This window comes from Lissotriton vulgaris, chromosome 12 (genome assembly GCF_964263255.1).
Source record: "Lissotriton vulgaris chromosome 12, aLisVul1.2, whole genome shotgun sequence".
NCBI lineage: Eukaryota > Metazoa > Chordata > Amphibia > Caudata > Salamandridae > Lissotriton > Lissotriton vulgaris.
In genome coordinates, this window is record NC_141700.1 from 110333363 (window position 1) to 110352567 (window position 19205).

Genomic DNA, 19205 nt, shown 5'->3' on the forward strand with positions numbered 1-19205 from the left:
GTAAGAAGTAAAAAAAACAAGTTCACTTTTCCTTTGAATGGCTTCCTTTCTTTTGATGCCACAGTGGGCTCTTCCAGCTGGGCTACTAGATCAAGGTCAATGGAAGGGGGGGAGGGGTTGAAATCCGCTAGATAAGTCTTAATGGGAAGCTACTCACAGCCCTGAGAGGCATATAGAGCTGTATAGAAATCATAAAATAGACTGATGGTGTATAACTGGGTTGTGCAGTGTGCCATCATCATCCACGATACTTTTAATATGGTTCCTAGCCCTCAGTTTATTTCTTGAATGCAGCAGTACCTATCAGTGTTTTCACCTCGTTTGTAGTATTTTGGTTGGTGAAGAGTATTTCATATGCTGCTTTGGTGATTAGGATTTGTTCAGACTCTTCCCTAGCTTCTCGTAAAATTTGATAAGTGCACTTCGATCAACCTAGTTTGTGTCGGCGTTAAAATTGATGTATCCGACAATCTCCACTGTCGTTCCCCCTCCCTCCTTAGGCACAGGAATGTGGACATCTAAGACATCAAGTTTGCTCCCGATTAACACCATTGCTAAATCCCAGCCTAACTCCTATGTGACTTCCTACTCTGTATTTTCTTTAAAATAATTTTCTAATTAATTGAGTTATTTGATGGACAATACAACTAGATGTCTAAATACGGAATTGGGATTTGTCATTGTAGGGTCCATTTATGGCTCTGATCCCAGGAATTCTAGTATTCATGTCATCCGCGAGGTCTGATAATAAATTTAGTACCAATTTTACAATCCAGGATTACTGTGGCATTATGAGAAACATATATATTCTCCAATATGACCTATGCATATTAGACCAAAATGTGTAATCCCCATCAGTGGTATTGTGCTTTCTCTAGATGTCAAAAAGATACAGGTCCTGTATACTAGTCTATTCAAAGTTTAATGAAGTGTTAATATCCTCATCAATTATGAGATGTCTTGCAACACTGGAGATCACAGTGAAGAGTGGGCAAAGAGCTGTCCTTTCTCTTCATTAGGAGCTTATGTGGTAATTAAAACCAATTCTCAGATTCTCACTGTCCCATGATTATTTTGATATTGTGCTTCCCATTTAAAAGGGACTCCTTTTCCGAATAGACTTGCCTGTTCCTTAGTCTTGGTGGTTGTGTTTGAATGGAACTGCGTGGGATACCAATATAATCATCGGCACCATTGTTTTTTGGGTGATTTTCTTTGCGCTGGCCTCTATCTGTGTCCATTGTGTATATCCATTTAAGAAGAGCTCACCATTTCATGAATTGTAGTATTAACAGAAATTTGCACCGTAATTGTTACCATAAGGGAACCATTATTAGTGTTTTAACTGCAGGAGATCGGAATGTATCGTTGCAAAATGACTTTTGACCCTGTGTTGAAACATTAGTGTCCAGGTTATAGGCTTCGTAGTTGTCTGTTGTTTTGTAAACCTATTGCATCTGTACAAAAAGCGAAGGGACTGATTTAGAGATTGACGGATGGAGTAAAGGCAGTCTGGGTTGCGGAGGTCTTTACTTCCGCCACTCTGTCTTTACATCGCCTACCACATTTGGAGTTCAACTCTGGCCCTGCTCTATGGGTCTGTATGGACTGCCCAACACAGCGGTTCATACAAAGCCATTCAAAAGTTTGTATGCATCCGCCATTGGTGAAGGAAGCTTACACCAAACGTTTAAAAGTTATTACTTTTCTAAAAACCCAAAGCTAGAGTTTATGTTTGTGTTTGGAAACATAAAAATGAATGGGCCCAATACCATGACAGTTTTCTTCCATGGTGTGGGGGTAATTTTTGTATTTTTTATGGCCCCTTAACACCTGAGACCGCCTCCTCTAAATAGGACAAACAGGTGGATGACTTGTCTCCGACGACTCATACACCCTCAAGGTGACGGAGGAAGACTTATGTGACATAGTTAATTTTACTCTGTCTGTATAAACCTGTTTGTCCACACGACTCAAAATTGGGTGGGTGGACCGAGAGTTTGGTGGACAGCCTGCAAAACTGTACACCAGGCCCTACATTTGTATGCACCCTCCAATCTAATCAAAATTCCCAGTGCCGTTAAGTAAAACGATACAAGATGGAATCATTTGCTCTACATGAATAAGGAAAGAAAATTGGGAATAAATAATCGAATACCGAATATAAAAGTGTTATGGGCAGCTCAATGGGAAGTTCCAGGGCATGACCGATGTACTGTCAGGTGTAATATGATGTTGATGTTAGCTACTCTAGGTTTGCCGCTTTTTTAATCTTCGGTGATTTTGGCCAGTCTGAATCTACAGCCTGACAAAAAGTTGGTCTTGTTCTCCTCTGACAGAGGGACCATCTTGTTCAGTGGATGGGAACTCTGGCAAAAAAGGAATTGTCTGACTGATAGTCTGCGCAGTCTCTTGGATTTTGCCAGGACTCTTGGTTGATTCCACTACAACTTATGTCAAAGCAAACTGACAGCTCAATTTCAACTCTTTTTTTCCTTGGTGCATTGACTCTTTCACCCCACCTAATTCCATGTGGACAGTAGAAAAGCTTTTGGTTTATATGCCCACCTTGATGGTGGTACTGCTGTGTTGGTTTAGTTTCCTGAATGCATTTTAGGTCTTGCTATCTTGTCTTGGTTGCCTGAAAATCATATATGTTGCTCATGCTGCGTCCTTTGACAACTGCGCTACACACAGCTGTGCACCTCGTTCTGGAAACTAAGAAATGTGAGTATAACATCATGCCCACCCAAAGATCTAAGCATTGAACTCCTCTTAATGCCATGCATTAAAATAATACCTTGGGGTGACTGACTAAGAAGGCTCTAATATTAAAACGTGAGTTTTCAGTCATGAAAAAACAGCTTAAACCTCAAATCCGCGTTCTCCGCAACTGCTTGTACATTATGGAATGCCTCTGTATGACACTATACCATGGCCTTACTACTGTTTCTTTTAGTGGAGGGTTAAAAACCCTTCTTTTTTTGGGAATCATTTGGGTAGACTTTGCATGAAAGTGTCACTTGGTTGTGGGGTTTTGGAACAACATATCACCTTTCTTCCGGCATAGGGGCAGGACTGGAGGGAAAATGAGGAATACGAGGTGGTGCATCTGTTTTAAGGCAGCCTCATTATGTTCCCCCGTGCAGAGCAAACGGAAGGGTAGGTTATGCGGTTTGTGCTTTCCTGTTGTACCCTATGCTTTAAAATTGCTTCTCTTCTGATGCCCATGTTCTCCTAATTGAAGAATCTCTCTTTAAAGCATGAGGCAGTATGGGAAAGGAATAGCTGTTACTAAAAGTGTAAGTACAGCGCGGATGCTTATCCCATCCACAGTGCTTAATTTGCAAAAGAATGTGCCAGGGCCCAAAACGTTGCTCAGAACCACACAGTTCGGTCTATAGGATGTTGTGGGTACCTATCAAAGCAGCGCAGTTTTGATCCCACCGCCAGTGGCGTCTGGCTTGTACCGAGGGTGGTGAGGTGGGGATGGGGGAAGTGGCACAAAAATAATAACATAAATTGAATTTACTTACCTTGGTAGTGCAAGGTCCCCCTCCCTGAGGTGTCTTCCAGGAAGCTCCTAATGCAGGAAATTGCACTACCCAATTCGGGCGCTGCTTTCACAGCATGGAAGCAGCGCCAGGATTGGATAGAGCAGCCTTTCTCAGTGCTACTAAGAGCACTAGAGGCCTTCACTGTCTCTGATCCAGCTGTCTTAGACTGCTGGGTTAGAGAACTTTAAAAAGCGCATGTCTGGCTGTCTGACCAAAGAGACCTGAGCATTTTAAAGCACATACTTCTCTTCTGCTGCCACTTGGCAGCTCTATCCTGAGTTAGTTCAGGACAGGTTGCTGCAAAATAAAATAGTAATAAATACACTATATTAAACTTTCATTTTTCAGGTCTGGGGCTTGTGGGAGCGACGCTCCTCCGCTCAAACGGAGGAGCAGCCCCTGCATCCGCCACCTGACACTGCCTGCCCCCTAATTTCAGTCTTTCAGGTTCTTATTCACCCCTGCTTTCTTTCTTTGTCACTGTTTTCCATCTTTCTCTTCCCCTTTTGTGTTTTTCTACATCTTGCTCTGGGTCAAAGTCTGATTTTGGAAAAAAGGGCCGGAACCTAACAATAGTGGTTGTGGCTCGACCAGCATCCACCGGCTCAAATAAAGCACCGCCCATTCACACATAGGAGTCATGCACTCATTTCTTTTCTTGCAGTTAGACACTAAAATACCATGCAGTCAATAATTTACTAAAGAACTACAGCATTCTGCCTGTCACACCTCATTGCGTGAGGAAGTGTAAGCATTGTGTAGGGAAAGGACAGGATGTGCTCTGTGGCCCTTATTTAAAGTCACCCAGAGTGGAATTACATCATACAATTCTGCTCCGCTTGATTTCAAGAGGGCCAGTTTTTCCAAACTCAGGTGTGGGAAAACCAGAAGTGATTTTACTGTGTGGTAATACCGCATGGTAAAATCGCATGCAGCTCAGATTCCTTCCTGTACTCCACCGACCTGCTCAGATTAAGCGTTAAATGTGTTCCCTAAACCCCACAGGATTGGAAATTTCATGTGGGTTTTAGACCCGAAGAATTGGTTGCACAGAGTAATTCCACATTCCTTGGTGTTTAACTTGTAACTTCTGTGTATGGGGTGGGTTTACCTCATGGTCACCCCTATACCTTGTTACACAGAACGGGGGCCTATGTTTGTTTAATCGCCACCAAAAATACTTTTTGAGGCGTTTGCACAGGCTCAGAATTTCTGTGCAGGTTCTTCCACGAAGCACGGAAATGAGCACCATCCACACTGGGCCTTTCCTTGCTATGTCACTATGGTTGTCCTGTCGCAGCCTTTAGTTCTTTACACCATGGCCATCAGTATGAGAGTCACAGGTTTCCTGTAGCAGTATTACCTAGTTACACATTCACAACACACTGCGGTAGGGTACCTTGATGGGGTGGGCGGCGTAATTCCACCATATTACCATTTGAATCCTGAGAAATACAAAATAACCTTGGGAACTGGTGTTCATGCATTTATTCCGACATACTGTATCACCATTCAGGCTCCTTTTACCTGTGCTGATTTCTCCAACTGTTTGTCTAGAGGGGGAAAACACAGTGACATACCTGCCAATTCACACAGTGCCACTGTGTGACACACAATATCAGCTCTCATCACACGCCATCTGGCTTGAAGCCCATATCACACGGTGGCAGGGAAAATGAGCTGCAAGCAGGCTGCAAATAGTGGTTTTCCAGCTCGTTTTCGGAGACTTTGCACTGCCGAAATCCATTAAAGAGTGTGACTACACCCAGGACATCGGCGCCAGCCTCAGCAAGCCTTTTTTTGTGAGGAGGGGGCTTGGGGCGGGGTTGGGTTCAAAAGTGCCTCTTATGTACTTCTCAGCACGAGGCCCTGCCCACTTCAACGCCCCCCTCGCACTGTGAGATTGTTCTTCAAGTTGGCAGGTATGCGGTGAGTTTGGCCTTTTCACAAACTTGTAATGCTGATTTGGCCGGTTACTTGTTAATAGCTTAATGGGGACTTCCAGGCTTCTTATAATGAGGGCCTACTTGTAATGTTCAACCAGGAGCTCCTCCGGGCCTACATTCCTGCTCCAGCGCCTGGACACCCTCACGGGTGATAAGCTGCGCCATGCAAATCGACATAACATAAGAAGGTATTCCTTGGATTGCCACTTGCGTAGACTCTCTATGTATGACACTTGTGCCCTGCCCCTTGAATACTGTGTGTGATATTTGCCCCCTCCTGTGTGTGCTTTCAGCCCCAGCCCTCAGCAGGATGTGTTTCTAATGCTGTCTCTGTCTCCCTACAGCTATCCTCGGCATGTACACGCTGATGAGCAACAAGCAATACTACGACGCCATCACATCCGGGATAATCATGAACAAGGAAGGCATCAACAGTATGTATGTAGGAGGAAAGGGTGGGGATCCACAGGGTTCTAGCACTGTCCGAACATGTATATCCATTCGTCAGCTCAACTAAGTACATGTCCTGGGCAGGGCCGTCTTAACAGCATTATAGGCCCCCGGGCAAAGCAGTGCACCTGGCCCTGCCTAAATAACAACTCACAGGAATAAAAATGTTTAATGGAAAATTAATGTTAAATTCTGGTCTGCATGGGGCCCCTATGATAGTGGGGCCCACAGGCAACTGCCCAGCGTGCCCATGTGTTAAGATGGCTCTGGTCCTGGGATGCAATGCCCATTGATGGTCCCAGGTATGCCTTGCATATCTGATGCATTTGTGCTGCTGAGCTATCTGGGACCAGCGCACATCATGTGTGCTAGCCCATTTATTTTATATTCCTTTACAGTGGTGCCAATTTGAATGCCTCCTAGAGGATCCATGTAGAGATTAAAGGATGTATGAGACAGGACCAGTGATTTTGGGCCTCCAAACTGTTATAAGTTGAGAGGACCAATAAGATTAAGGGTCAGATGTAGGTAAAATCAAATTTGAGAGTCCTTAATAGCGAATTTTACCGATTTGCTATTAAGGACTCGCAAAATTGAATGTAGGTAGGAATCGCTAAAATATTAGTGATTGCTTAATATTCCTTAATAACGAATCACAAATTGAGATTCGTTAATAAGGAATACCTACCAATTCATTCCTATGGGCTAGGAGGCCCATAGGAATGAATGGGAAGATATTCACTATTTGCGATTCGCTATTAAAGAATCGCAAATAGCGGGAGCTATTTTAAGGGTGCCAGGGTGTCAAAAGGACACCCTGTTGCACCCCTGAAATGTGCATGTGTGCACATGTGGTGCACATACATGCCCTAAGGGCATGAATGTGTGCCACATGGCACTTTGAAAAAAGCAAAAAAGTGCTTTTTTAAAGGAAATCGCTAATTACCACCAACTTGAAGTTGGTGGTAATAAGTGATTCCTTAAGGCTAAAGTGCACTTTCTTTTGTGCTACTTACATTGCATTTAAGGAATCACAATTTGCGATTCCTTTAATGCAAGAGCAAAATAAGGAATCACAATTTTGCGATTCCTTATTTTGCTAGTAGGTTTAAACTCACCTACATTGCTCGCAGCCAAATAGCGATCGCTGCGAATTTCAGCGTTAGCGCTCGGTATTTGGCCACCTACACCTTGCCCTAGATCTTCACAAATGTGGAATGTTGACTCTCTACTGACCTTTGCCTTCAATTTCTTGCCAATTTTGTGATTTACCATTAGACTTAATCGGGTGACCCTATGTCCCTCAGAACCTGGATATTTATGATATAGCAAACAATTGGTTCTGTTGGGTACTTCAATTACTGTGATCTGTGTATTCAAGACAAAAGTGACGATATATCTCACATTGCTTTCAACAGATGTAGATTTAAAAAAAGGAAAAACATATGATAAGAACACACCAAGCGAACACGATTTGCAAAAAGCTGAGTTTTTTTACTCATTTGTTATTCACAAGAAAATTGAATGTGGCTGTCACAAACACAATTCAATTTGCGGTGAAACAAATAAATACATTGTGACGGTTGTAAAAATAAGTGAAATAAGGTGACAAGTGAAGTCAGTGGTGAGCTATATACACAACATACATCAACTTTATTGTAACTCACGTCCAGACAATCTCTGTGACCCTAACTTTGAATCATCATTGGGTCTTGTATTCATGTTATAAATTTAGAGATAGGACAGAAATTTTGAATCAAATTTATTTATTTCAACTATGTATATAGCTCACCACTGACTTAACTTGTCACCTTATTCCACTTCTTTTCACAAGTCACAATTTTTTTTGTTTCGACACAATTTAATTGTGTTAGTGACGGCCATATTCAATTTTCTTGTGAATAACAAAAGAGTTAAAAAAAGCCTCTGCTTTTTGCACATCTTGTTCTTTTTGGCGTGTTCTTATCATATGTCTTTCCTTTTTTTAAACTTACATCTGTTGAGAGCAATTTGAGATATATCGTTGTTTTTGCATTGAATACACAAATCACAGTAATTGTATTACACAATTTTGTGAATTAGGCAAAATTTGTAAGCCTAAAAACTTTCAAACAATCCATTTTGCAGCTCTAACATCAATACAATTGTCAAGAATTAAAACATTGAAAAAAATGAGTGCTTTTGTTACTTGTTTTTCTGCACTCTTTTTACAAACAATATTAGTGTGAGCACTTCCTCAACATTCTGTTTACACAATACAGTTGTTGAATAATTTCCTGCAGTTTGATCCCTGTTTTCCTGAATTAATAAAACATTTACCAAATCAATGATGCAAAAGTATACATTTGATTATGCTGCAAACATCACTTGCATTGGAAAAACGTTACCATTGCAGTAACTGAGTGCGATGTCCAGTGATATGAAATGTGGAATCCTGAATCTGTACAATCTGTTGAGTACAATGTTTTACATGAAACTTTTGTCCCGGAATCTAAAAGGGCAGGTATTTTCGGAATTTTTAGTACCACGACCCACTTTTTAGAACGACAAACGTTTGCGACCCACCTACCTTCAATGAACGAGGAGGGGTGATTTTTTAATGTAACTAAAGCATCGAGAGATAGCACATTATAATTTACAGACAGCTCATTTCAATTGAAATGGCCACTAACTTTGCACAGACATACAGCTTTACTGATAAAAGTATTTGGCATACATCTCTCAAATGATAATGTGTGGGAATGGAGTTTCTGTGAATTTTATCATTTGTGCATCACCAATTAAGGTGTCTTTATTTGTTTTGAGCCTTTTAAAATCTCTGTTTCAAGCACACTACAAACATTTTTAAAAATGTACTTCATTTTTCCTTTTCTAACTGTTGAATGCATAAACTTAATTTACAGGCACTTACATTTTGTTGTGTGTTGCAACAAAAAAAAAAGATCCTAAGATTGTCATATAATTCACTGAAAACTCCTCTCACTTTACAGTCGGAGAAGGAGAAGTTAACACCAATTCCATATTAAAGAATAATCAGCAACTTGTCAGAAGACATAGCCTGACATTTGACGTCTGTCGTTGAATCAGGCAAATATGACAAGTTAAACACATCATTTCAAAGAATCTTTAGTTATTGCTTGGACTTACCCGAACCATTAAAAATCGGCTTGCGACCCACAATTTGGGAAACACTGTATTAGAGAAATAAAAAACTAGCAGTGGTCATGCACTTCAAACTGGATTTAATGCGTTAATGCATGCTGAATTAGCATACTTAAGCGTGGCGTATACATACATAAGCCTAGCCAGGAGGAGAGGATACAGAGGTCTAAAGTTTCAAGGCAGTCACTCCTGCAGTTCAGTGCAAGCACATGGGTGGAGTTGGAAGGATTCACCCAAATAGCCAGTACCATTGGTAGAGAGATGGATATTCCACCGGGATTGCAAAGTCCCAAACCAATGGAGAAAGAGACTTGTTGGAGAAAGCCAGTGTTTGAAATGGGCAGACCTAATGCCCACTGTTTGTATATTGTTAACAGTAGGTGTGTGTGACATTTGCACTGTTGAGAGTCAGGTGTGAGAGCTTGTGATATAGATAGTACTGCTGCATTGATTTTTCTGCTGAAATCTGCTATATTGGCTTTAAGCTGTATAACATGTATTTTTCCGGATTTGTTTATGATTTGTTTCATATCAGGCGTCGTGCAACCAGACACATACAAACAGGTGCCTGACGAGCCTCCAAATCCCACCAACGTAGAAGAAACCCTGAAGAAGATCAAGAGCAACGACAAGGACTTGGAAGAAGTGAACCTCAACAATATACCGGTAAAATGACTTTTCTTTTGGTCGCTATGAGGGATGGGGTGGTGCTGTATATTTTCTAAAGAGTTACAAATTTCTTGTATCACATGATGTTTTTTGCCATACAAACATTTACTTTGTAGAGGAGAAGGGCAACCCAATATTCCCTGGATAGCTTGGGTCAATATAATACACTAGGTAAGAATGTCTGCAAAGGATTTATTTAAACATGTTTTTTAAAGATCGTTGTACAGTTCAGCATGTGATACTTCGACATCGAAACTTAATTAAAGTTATTTAGCAATCAATTCATGAAAACAAAATTATTTTAAAGAGAACAAAGTAAATTCAAAAGCAGGTGTGTAAATTCATAGTTTTTATATTGAAAAATATGAATTTCTATATATACAAAATAGGGGTTCACACAAATGAATCTCCGTTTGCATTGACAACAGTTATTTCAGTCGTTCAACTATTCAAGCTTTAACAATCTTTCAACTATAATAGTGGGTCTTTACTTTTCATGCCATTTCAGCATTTTCACAGCAGGTGTTTAAGTTTGATTTTCTTAAAGTTTGTTTGTTATGTTTATTTCTTGAATAATTTATAGGAGAGGTCTTTCATCATCTTTGAAAAATGTGTAGTCCTGAAGATGGTCTCATTGATTTGCAGCGACCGAGAACGAAATATCGACATACTGTCCAATTTCCTTTAAAGTCATTGCTAAATTAATTACTTATAGCCTAGTACTGTTTGTTGGACAGGCCAAAGTGTTATATATTGGATTTGGACATGTGATACATTGTCACATGATTCTTAAAGATGTATATAATTTAACAATAAGCGTTGTCAACGTATCCTTAAATTCATTTGTGCGAACCCCTAATTTGTATATATTGAAATACATCTTTTTCAATATAAAAACTATGAATATACACACATGTTGTAGAATGTCCTTTGTTTTCTTTAAATCAATTGTGTTTTCTTGAATTGATTGCTAAATAACTTTAATTACATTTTAATGTTTAAGTATGATATATTGAATTGTACAAATATCTTTATACACATGTTTAAATACATCTCTTGCTGGCATTCTTACCTAGTATAATACAAACATTTACAGCATCTCTCCATTTTTTTGAATTAATATTATAGCTGGCTCATTTCTCAGTGAGCCGAGCTCAGGGTGCCTTCATTGCTTCCTAAATAGATCACCATTTTTGGAATTTACTTTCCTCCATTAATAGCAATTTGTTGGCTAGCATTTCTAGGGCCTTTTAGAGTTTGGTTTAAAAGTAATCATTCTCCACCAAACTTGTGGTTTCCCTTCAGCATTTGTAGGTGACAAGACCGTTATTTTTCCGATAGTGGAGCATCAGTCGGCTTCACTGCCGGAAACCTATGATAAGGTGTCCCATCTGCCTCTGAGGTACTGAGCCAAGGGAGTGGATGGTGGAGTTTTCAAGGCAGATCTTCTGCTGCTTATTTTCCCTGCCCAGGTCTGTAAGGCAAGGTGGATCCAGGCAGGTAAATGTTCTATGTACCCCAGGCACAGGGAGAAAACAAATCACTTACAAGTCAGTCATTGATTATTTTTTTTGCATCGCTGCTGTGAGTTAGGATCTGAAAAACAAAATATGCAGACCATCTGCTGTGAAATAGCGAATATGCAGGCATTACAATTTTGACAAAAGTGAACCTGTCGTTTAGGTGGATGTACTCTGCCGTAAAAAGATGGCTGTCAAGGAAACTGGGATCTTTTCTTGCTTCTCTATGGAGCTACTTTTAATGAATATTCTTGGTTCTCCCATTGCCTTTTGTTCATAAATTGTTCAGAAACCTTCCTAAAATATTGCAAAGAGTCTGAAACTTGCCAGTGGGAATTTGCATCCTCAGAGTACATGTACATAGTATAAATAGTCTTCTTTGCTTTAATCCCAGTACTGTTTGAATTCCTCTTTTTGAAAGTGAGCGCAGATTTATTATTCCCAACTTCTATACAGGTAGTATGCTTTTATTGTGTGCAGGGCATGTTTGCTATTTTCGGCTGCTCCCTGCTACCCTGTTTGTGAGCGCAAAAGACACACAAATGATGGACGGATTGCAAAACAAATCAAACATTCACCTTCAGTCAAGAGATCTGGGTTGAATTCATCGTTCTTTTACTCACTATGCCACCCCAGTTTAGACCCAGCCATATGCAAATCAGTCTTGACCCTGCGCCTCACGTGAGCTTTCCAGCACGAACTGCCAGGCCAGGTCCTCCCTGGACCAGAAACTAGCATCCTGGGACAGGTTTCGGGGTATCACCCCCTCATGTTTGTGAGCGCAAGCATTTGTCTTTTAGCCAAATAGCTATTGACAATTATTTTTAGGAGTTAGAGCTGTTCTGCTGAAAAAGAAATGCAATATGCGTTAATAGCAAAGAATGTATGTTATGTTCTTAGGGCATTCATATTTTAAGAACTTTTCCAGTGGTAAAGTCTGATGAATATTCTGTACTGAATACTGACCAGCTCAAACGAATGCCTAAAACGATATTATGATGGGCAGAGATTTGGGCAGGACCATCCTGGGTGGATATGTAGATAGAATCCAAAACATCTGTCCATATGCGATACTCCCCAGCCCTTTTCGTGAGGACGGGGGAGGGATACTACAATGATATCGACTCCATAACATTGAAATGATTGAAAAACAATATTGTGAGAATAAGTATATGTACGGTAAGTACAGATTTACTATACTTAAGTCCACATACATGTACCTCATCTATATACATATCTACAAGGTATAAATGAGTGGAGTTATGAATAGTAAATCACATGTTTCCTACACATTTATCTAACAGATATTTGGTAGTCTATATTTTGGCTAAGATGCTTTTATAGTACAATATTTTTGCAGTAGATATTGTGGCGTACAACCCTTTCCAATAGCGGAGCCCTATCAGTCGTCAATGAATGTATGTTGCTATCCCGCTTTGTGATTCCGCATACCATTACTCAGCAAGTCGGAACAACGACTTGCGGAGGGGGGTGCTGGATGTTGGAATAGTATAATTTACTATTCCAACACCAGTCTGTGCGGACAATAGGGAAGGTGTTGGATTTTAAATCCAACACCGCCCCCCCCCCCCTCGGCAAGTTGTTGTTCCGACTTGTGGAGTAATTGTATGCGGAATCACAACGCGGTCGTTGTAACGACCGCGTTGTGATTCCCTGCGGGGAAAAAGATCTGTGGTAAACGTTGTTTACCGTTGTCAACATCAGGAATGCCTTTTGATTGGCATCGGACTGGCCACTCAATTTAGGCATGTGTTTCTGCCACTATTTGTAGTCCTGCGATCATTGTACATTATAAACCATGGTGATCAGGACAGAAAGTCTGGAATGTCCCTGAAATGCTAGGAGAATATGCCCTTCATAGCGCTTCCAGACCCAACAGTGGATACAAAGAATCTGAAGATGGCAACCACATGCCGAGGTTTCTGGGGCATTTGTCTGACATCATGGAAGGATGGACATGGCAACAAATGCTGGTCGACAACAACAGAGGCCAAACACAAAAAAAGCTAAATTCCGGACCCTACCACCAGAGTATAATGCAAAGCAAGGGAATCGAGAAAAATCTTCAAGCTGCCAAATTACTCTTATAGGTAGGTAATCATTTTGTGCATCAGGGTCACTTGTAATGTAAGTTCTGAAAAATCGTAACTAATCTTGATGATGCATTTGCAATATGCACATTTGTGGTGTCAAATTTGAAAGTAACTATCTCATGCAGGGGTTGTGGCACGAAAGACAATGCACTAGCACAAGATGTATGGCGACAATAACATTGCTCCACCCTCCGCTGAGGTGGGGATGTTTAGATGTAGCTGACATTCCACCTGCTCAGTGGATGCTTAGGTGTTTCCACCGCATAAGGATAGATGGATGATCTAGAATCCAAATTTAAATGAGGTCCAACATCTATGTCCAACATTGCGAGGGTCTAGCCCCCTCCAGCTTACCTAGTGAAAATGTGTGCCTGTTTTATCCCAATAAATATTCCAGCCCAGTATTCGCCGGTCCGTATCTGTATGCAGTGTAACACAATCTTAATCATAGTCCAAAAGGATTCTAGCCAGCTATCTACTATAGATAATCCTGTCCAAATCTCTGCCCATTAAAATGTAGAACTAACAGTGGACCTGGGTAAACCAGTCAGGTTTACAGTATAGAATATTCATCAATAGCTAGGAGGTGTCTGCAGAACGGCTCACTGGAAGCCGTCATTTTCTACATCACCACCAAGTACTTCACAGCCCTTCTTACACCAGAGTTTTTCCCAGGTTCAAATGCCCCATATCAGAGGTCTCTGAACTCAACTAGTAAAGGCAAGTAGAAAACCTGAAGCCCATATAGAGGTGGTAAGGGTAAACTAGATTTACCGGGATTGTGCGTTACAGGCCATCCTTTCAAGTCGTTCGACTTGGTAATTCGGCATTGTTTTTGAGGAGTTGCCAGCCTGCATGAATACATGTTTTACCAAGTGCAGAATTGTACCAGGCGAAGTAGAAAAAGACCCGGAATCTGTGACTCGCTTGGGAAAAAGGTCCACGGTATTCCAGGACCTAAATCGTATTACCCATTCTGGAGAAAAACTCGTAATTGTTGCTAAATGTGGCATTGACACTGGATTGTAATACAAGCACTTCTCATTATCATTGTCCGTTAGAAGGTGCAGGTTTCGTCTGTTCATCAGATATTGAGTGTTTAACCTTAGGGCTGTTGATGGACCCCCACTGTCTATCCTTTGGGTACTGGGAGGTCCTCACTCCTGCATGCTGTGCATTTGCAGTCAAAGCCAGGTTGTTGGATATAAGAGCACTCTGTGTGTGTGTGTGTGTTGGCAGGTGCATAATTGGCCTACCATTTGCACTATTGCACAACTGGGTTAAGAAGATACTGACCGACCTCAGAGCCAGTTTGTGACAACTGATGACAAAGACACTAATATCTATGAATGTGACACTCACTCTCGTGCACCTTCTTATTTTCTTCCGCAGGACATACCCATCCCTTTGTTGAAAGACATCTGTGAAGCCATGAAGACCAACACTCATGTCAAGAAGCTGAGCCTGGTAGCAACGCGGAGTAATGATCCAGTCGCTAAAGTAAGCATGCTTCCCTCCCTACAGACTATATTTGTCTATTTGTTTTAGTTCTCTTAAAGATTAGTGACCTGGCCTCTGAGAAGCTTGCCAGGAGCCCCACTCAAGCTATAACAACGTACCTATGAAATGAAGGAAAAGTCCAGATCAAAGGCTACTAGGTGTAAGTTTTTCAGGAGTGAAGCTCAAGTTGTGCTTCCTCCCTTGTATCACAGCCCTGGGGGTCATTGATTTGTGCTGGTTGAATGTTTTGTCATGGCCAACAGAGCAATACATGATTGTAAGGCAGTGCTGCTCTTAGAAGGAGTGTGTGTTGTAATTATAGGACAGTGTTCCCTGAGCCATCTCCAGGATGTGTAATTCATGCACCGGAGTCTGATCTTTTGTACGACAGTACAGGGTTCTAAGCCAGCCAACTACAGCACACCAAACCCAATCTGAAGTCTGCAGCTCATGCACATTCATTCATTGGACACACTGCCTGTTTAGCTACATTGAAAACAGCCATAGCCATTAAGCTGCCTGTTTCCTTATGGTACCACATTGGCTACTCATATTTCCCACTTTGTCACTGGTAAGAACTACTGAGCTATTTCAGATGGTCTCTATCTTTCCATGGAAGGACTACCCAGCCTTTCCAGTCTTGTGCCTTTGTCTCTCAACCTTTACTTTTTTATTTTTACTAGTTTTGCACCTACCATCTTCCTAGAACATAGAATCTTGCATGTAACCCTTTCTTTGAAAAAGGGATTTCTATTTTATTTCAGAACTTCTCATTACAGTCAGTTGCTCAGGAGCACTTAAATTCTCTCTTGAACTTTAGCGCTTTTTCAGATAGGTTCTGTGGATTGGTATACTTAAAGCATGATTGTATATATTTATCTGTAATTTACACAAACTATAGAGTCCAACTCGATTGGATCAATGTAAGCACGCTTCCGTTGACCTAAGGGGAAAAGAATGGGTTTGTTTTAAAGAACTGTCACCCACCAGGGGTACTCCTTGGTGGCATGCTTAATCATAGAGTTACCTTCCTGTGCGGAACGGGGCATGCCTCAGTCTGCAAGATCCACGGGAATAGGGTAGTGATTGGGGGTAAGGTTACTCATTAAAAAAACCTGCCTGGTAACCAGTGCTTAATTTGAGCTGGCGGTTTCTGGTGCTCGGCACTTAATTGTCAACACTGGCACTTATGAAAGCTGCCACGTGATGGCGCTGTTTCTATAATTTGGAGATGAGCAGAACAGCAGTTGTTTTTATTAATTCAGTATACCTTAAAAACAACTAATACCTGCAGCCTTAGCCTTTTTCTAGCTTTGGGGGCATGGAATAGTTTAAATTGTCACACTTGTAGCAGTGTGGTAGTTAGTAGTTGTGTTGGTACTGTCGTTGTCAACGCAGGCAGTTGCAATAGGTAGTGCAAGCGGCAGAGGCCTTTTTACGAGGGCCCTGGTACTTTAAAAAAAAAAACAAATTAAGCACTACTGGTAGCCCTAATGTTTTCATCTAGGCGCCAGCCGGTTGGATTAAAAATAGGAAAAGTTAGAAAGTCACATGGCTCTAGTTACCTCTACTTCCTCTTGGGGTCAACATGTTTCTGCCACTTATGTTCCCAAATGCTCGTAGCTTTTGTCATAACAGATCATACTATCACAGTCCACACCTATTCCATTATGGTGACGTCACCGGTGAACTTACCATACATACGTCAAGCACACCTAAAACGCCTACTTTGTGTCCGTAAATGGGTATCCGTTAAGCCGATTAACAGTGAGAATTAAAAATAAGTCCCAGTCCCCAAAAAAAGTTTGCTGGTTTGCCCCACCTGCCACTATCAGTTCAAATTAAGCACAGTCTGTAGCCATCCAGGTACGTTTGTGGTAATGAGATAGGACACACAAGTTCTATGTATGTGCCAGGGAAAGAAGTATGTAGTTTGTAGCTAGGACACCTCCCCAAGAGCAGGGACTTACCTGCCCCACCTCAAGGCCCAAATGACTCTCTCAGCCCTCATTCCACAGACTCCACTCACATCATTCCATTAGCGAATCATCCTTCGAACAGGCTGAGCAGATTCCTATAGCATAGGACACAGATAAAAAAAACAACCCCATCCTTTATAAGGACATTATGATGCATGGAGTTGACACTACTCATCTGATGTTTTGATATACTCTAAATATTTGTTTATAACCTGGAAACCTTGGTGATTCCAACGTTGTTATTTGGATTTGCAAGCTTATGAGTTTTGAGGAGGGGCGTCATGGCGATGAGGTTTTAAGGATCGCAGTCAGAGGTTGTTGTCCTTTCTACTATCCTTTTACGCATCTCTGTATGTCCTGGGGGCTTGTGGCTGGATCTGACATGTTTGATTTGTTGTAGGACTTACATGTTGGTGGTCACCATTGGCTTCTTGAACTTCTTTTTAATGTGAATCCTTATTTTCTGCGATCTTCTCAGGCGGTGGCAGAAATGCTAAAAGAGAACAAGACCCTGCAGAGCCTCAACATTGAATCAAACTTCATCACCAGCGCTGGCATGATGGCCGTCATCAAGGCGATGAAGGACAACATAACCCTGCTGGAGCTCAAAGTGGACAACCAGGTATTGGGGCTACTCATTGCGCTGCTGGGTACAGGACCTATAAGAGTAGGGATGCAACCAGATACCGCTCCTAGCAACTCCGGAACTCTTAAGTATCAGGGTACTGCTCATAGGAAAGTGCAGAAGGAAGGATGAGTGTAGTATGGCATCACAATGCTCTGGCCTCCTAACTCTGTGCCACCACAGCACTGCACCATTCAGAGGCTGCACAGTAGACATACTGCACTATGACGACTGCTATTATCAAAGAATTCAACTCTGCCAGCAACTAGTTACAAGAGTAGGGCATTGTGGGGTCTGTTACTGTGGGCCCTGGCAGTCTCACGCAAGGATCTTGAGGCCTATGCCATCCATTTGCAGCATCACCAGGACACTTCACTCCCAGGCTCTGCACCAGCCTAACTCTACTGCACCGGTCTTGCATTGTAAAGGCACTGTGCCATTGTTGTATTACACCATCATTATATCTGCCATCAAAGACACAATAAGAGCTCAGCTGGACCTCAGAATGGACTACCAAAGACGAGAGCTGAACACTTTGAGGCAATGGCACTTTGGTACTAGGACACCAAAGTGCTTCTTGTTTCTGCCGCCCAATAACACACCACCATCCTAACACCGCACCACATCACAGGTGCTCTACTGCACTAGACGTGGAGCATACTTTACTATATGCCTCCTTCAAACTGCCTCAGCAGGACAATGCTTTGCAGGTCATATCTCCAGATTATGCATGAGCATCACCTTGCTAGGTCACTATGTTGCGTAGGTGTAGCATCGCCATGTGTGCGTGACTGCTGCTGTCAAAATCATGATGATTTGGAAGCCTAAGATAAGATGTATATGGATGAAGAGGGCACAGCATGCTATGGACCCCACAGCACCAGCACACTGCACCACCAGGACTTTGTGCAACATTCGGTGTCTCAAGGGGACTGTGTCTCCTTCACTCCTCATCACAAAGTCACTGTCTCCAAAATGAACCATTGGGACATGCCCAGTAACTGTATTACGTAGACACAGGTAGTGTGTGCTCCTTAAAGCAAGAGGCAATTTAGAGTCGCATATCTTCACTTCTCCATTTGGGAAAGTAAAATATAGTGAAAGAAATGAAGGCAGGAGAAGCCGACAACCATCATGCTAAGTAGTTGTGTTGTTGAAATAAATATATATTTACCTAGACTATAAAATGGTAGTCAATATGATATTTTTGCAGTACATCAACTGTGATGTCTTGACATACAAACCTTTCTGAACCTGGGGAAATTCAAACCTTAAGATGGCACTTCGTTGTGTGCTATGAGGCCCATTAGACGTCTCCAATGCCTCTGCTAATCACGGGTGTCCGTTTATATTGCCTTCAAAGTTGGTCATAAATGGCTACATTGATGCCGTTTGAAGCAGAAGTTCAATCCACCGTATTGGGAGCCATCCACCCCGCCTGAAAAGCAGAGGATCTGCAGTGTTTACACAAGGTTACCCTAGAAGCAGGAGTTTTTTGCTCCCGTGGTGGCTTCCACTCCAATTGTGGGATCCGCTCAGTGGAAAAACTGTGATGACAACTCTGCTGTGCCTATGTATTGAATTGTACCCATGTTACAAGACTCTCTGAGGTGCAAGGAGTTTCTCCCAGTCCACCATGAACACTTGAGGGTTTTGTTTGAAAAGTAGCCATGCCTCGCTCAA

General features: G+C 41.8%; 1 protein-coding gene across 1 annotated transcript in view; it reads left to right on the top strand.

Annotated features, from left to right (window-relative positions):
• Window positions 1-19205, top strand: part of TMOD4 (tropomodulin 4) — a 125188-nt gene that overhangs the window by 104753 nt on the left and 1230 nt on the right. Inside the window, exons 5-8 of the mRNA XM_086947427.1 lie at window positions 5848-5937; window positions 9651-9781; window positions 14811-14918; window positions 17376-17519. Coding sequence (XP_086803553.1) covers window positions 5848-5937; window positions 9651-9781; window positions 14811-14918; window positions 17376-17519 — 473 coding nt within the window. The remainder of the gene's footprint in view (window positions 1-5847; window positions 5938-9650; window positions 9782-14810; window positions 14919-17375; window positions 17520-19205) is intronic.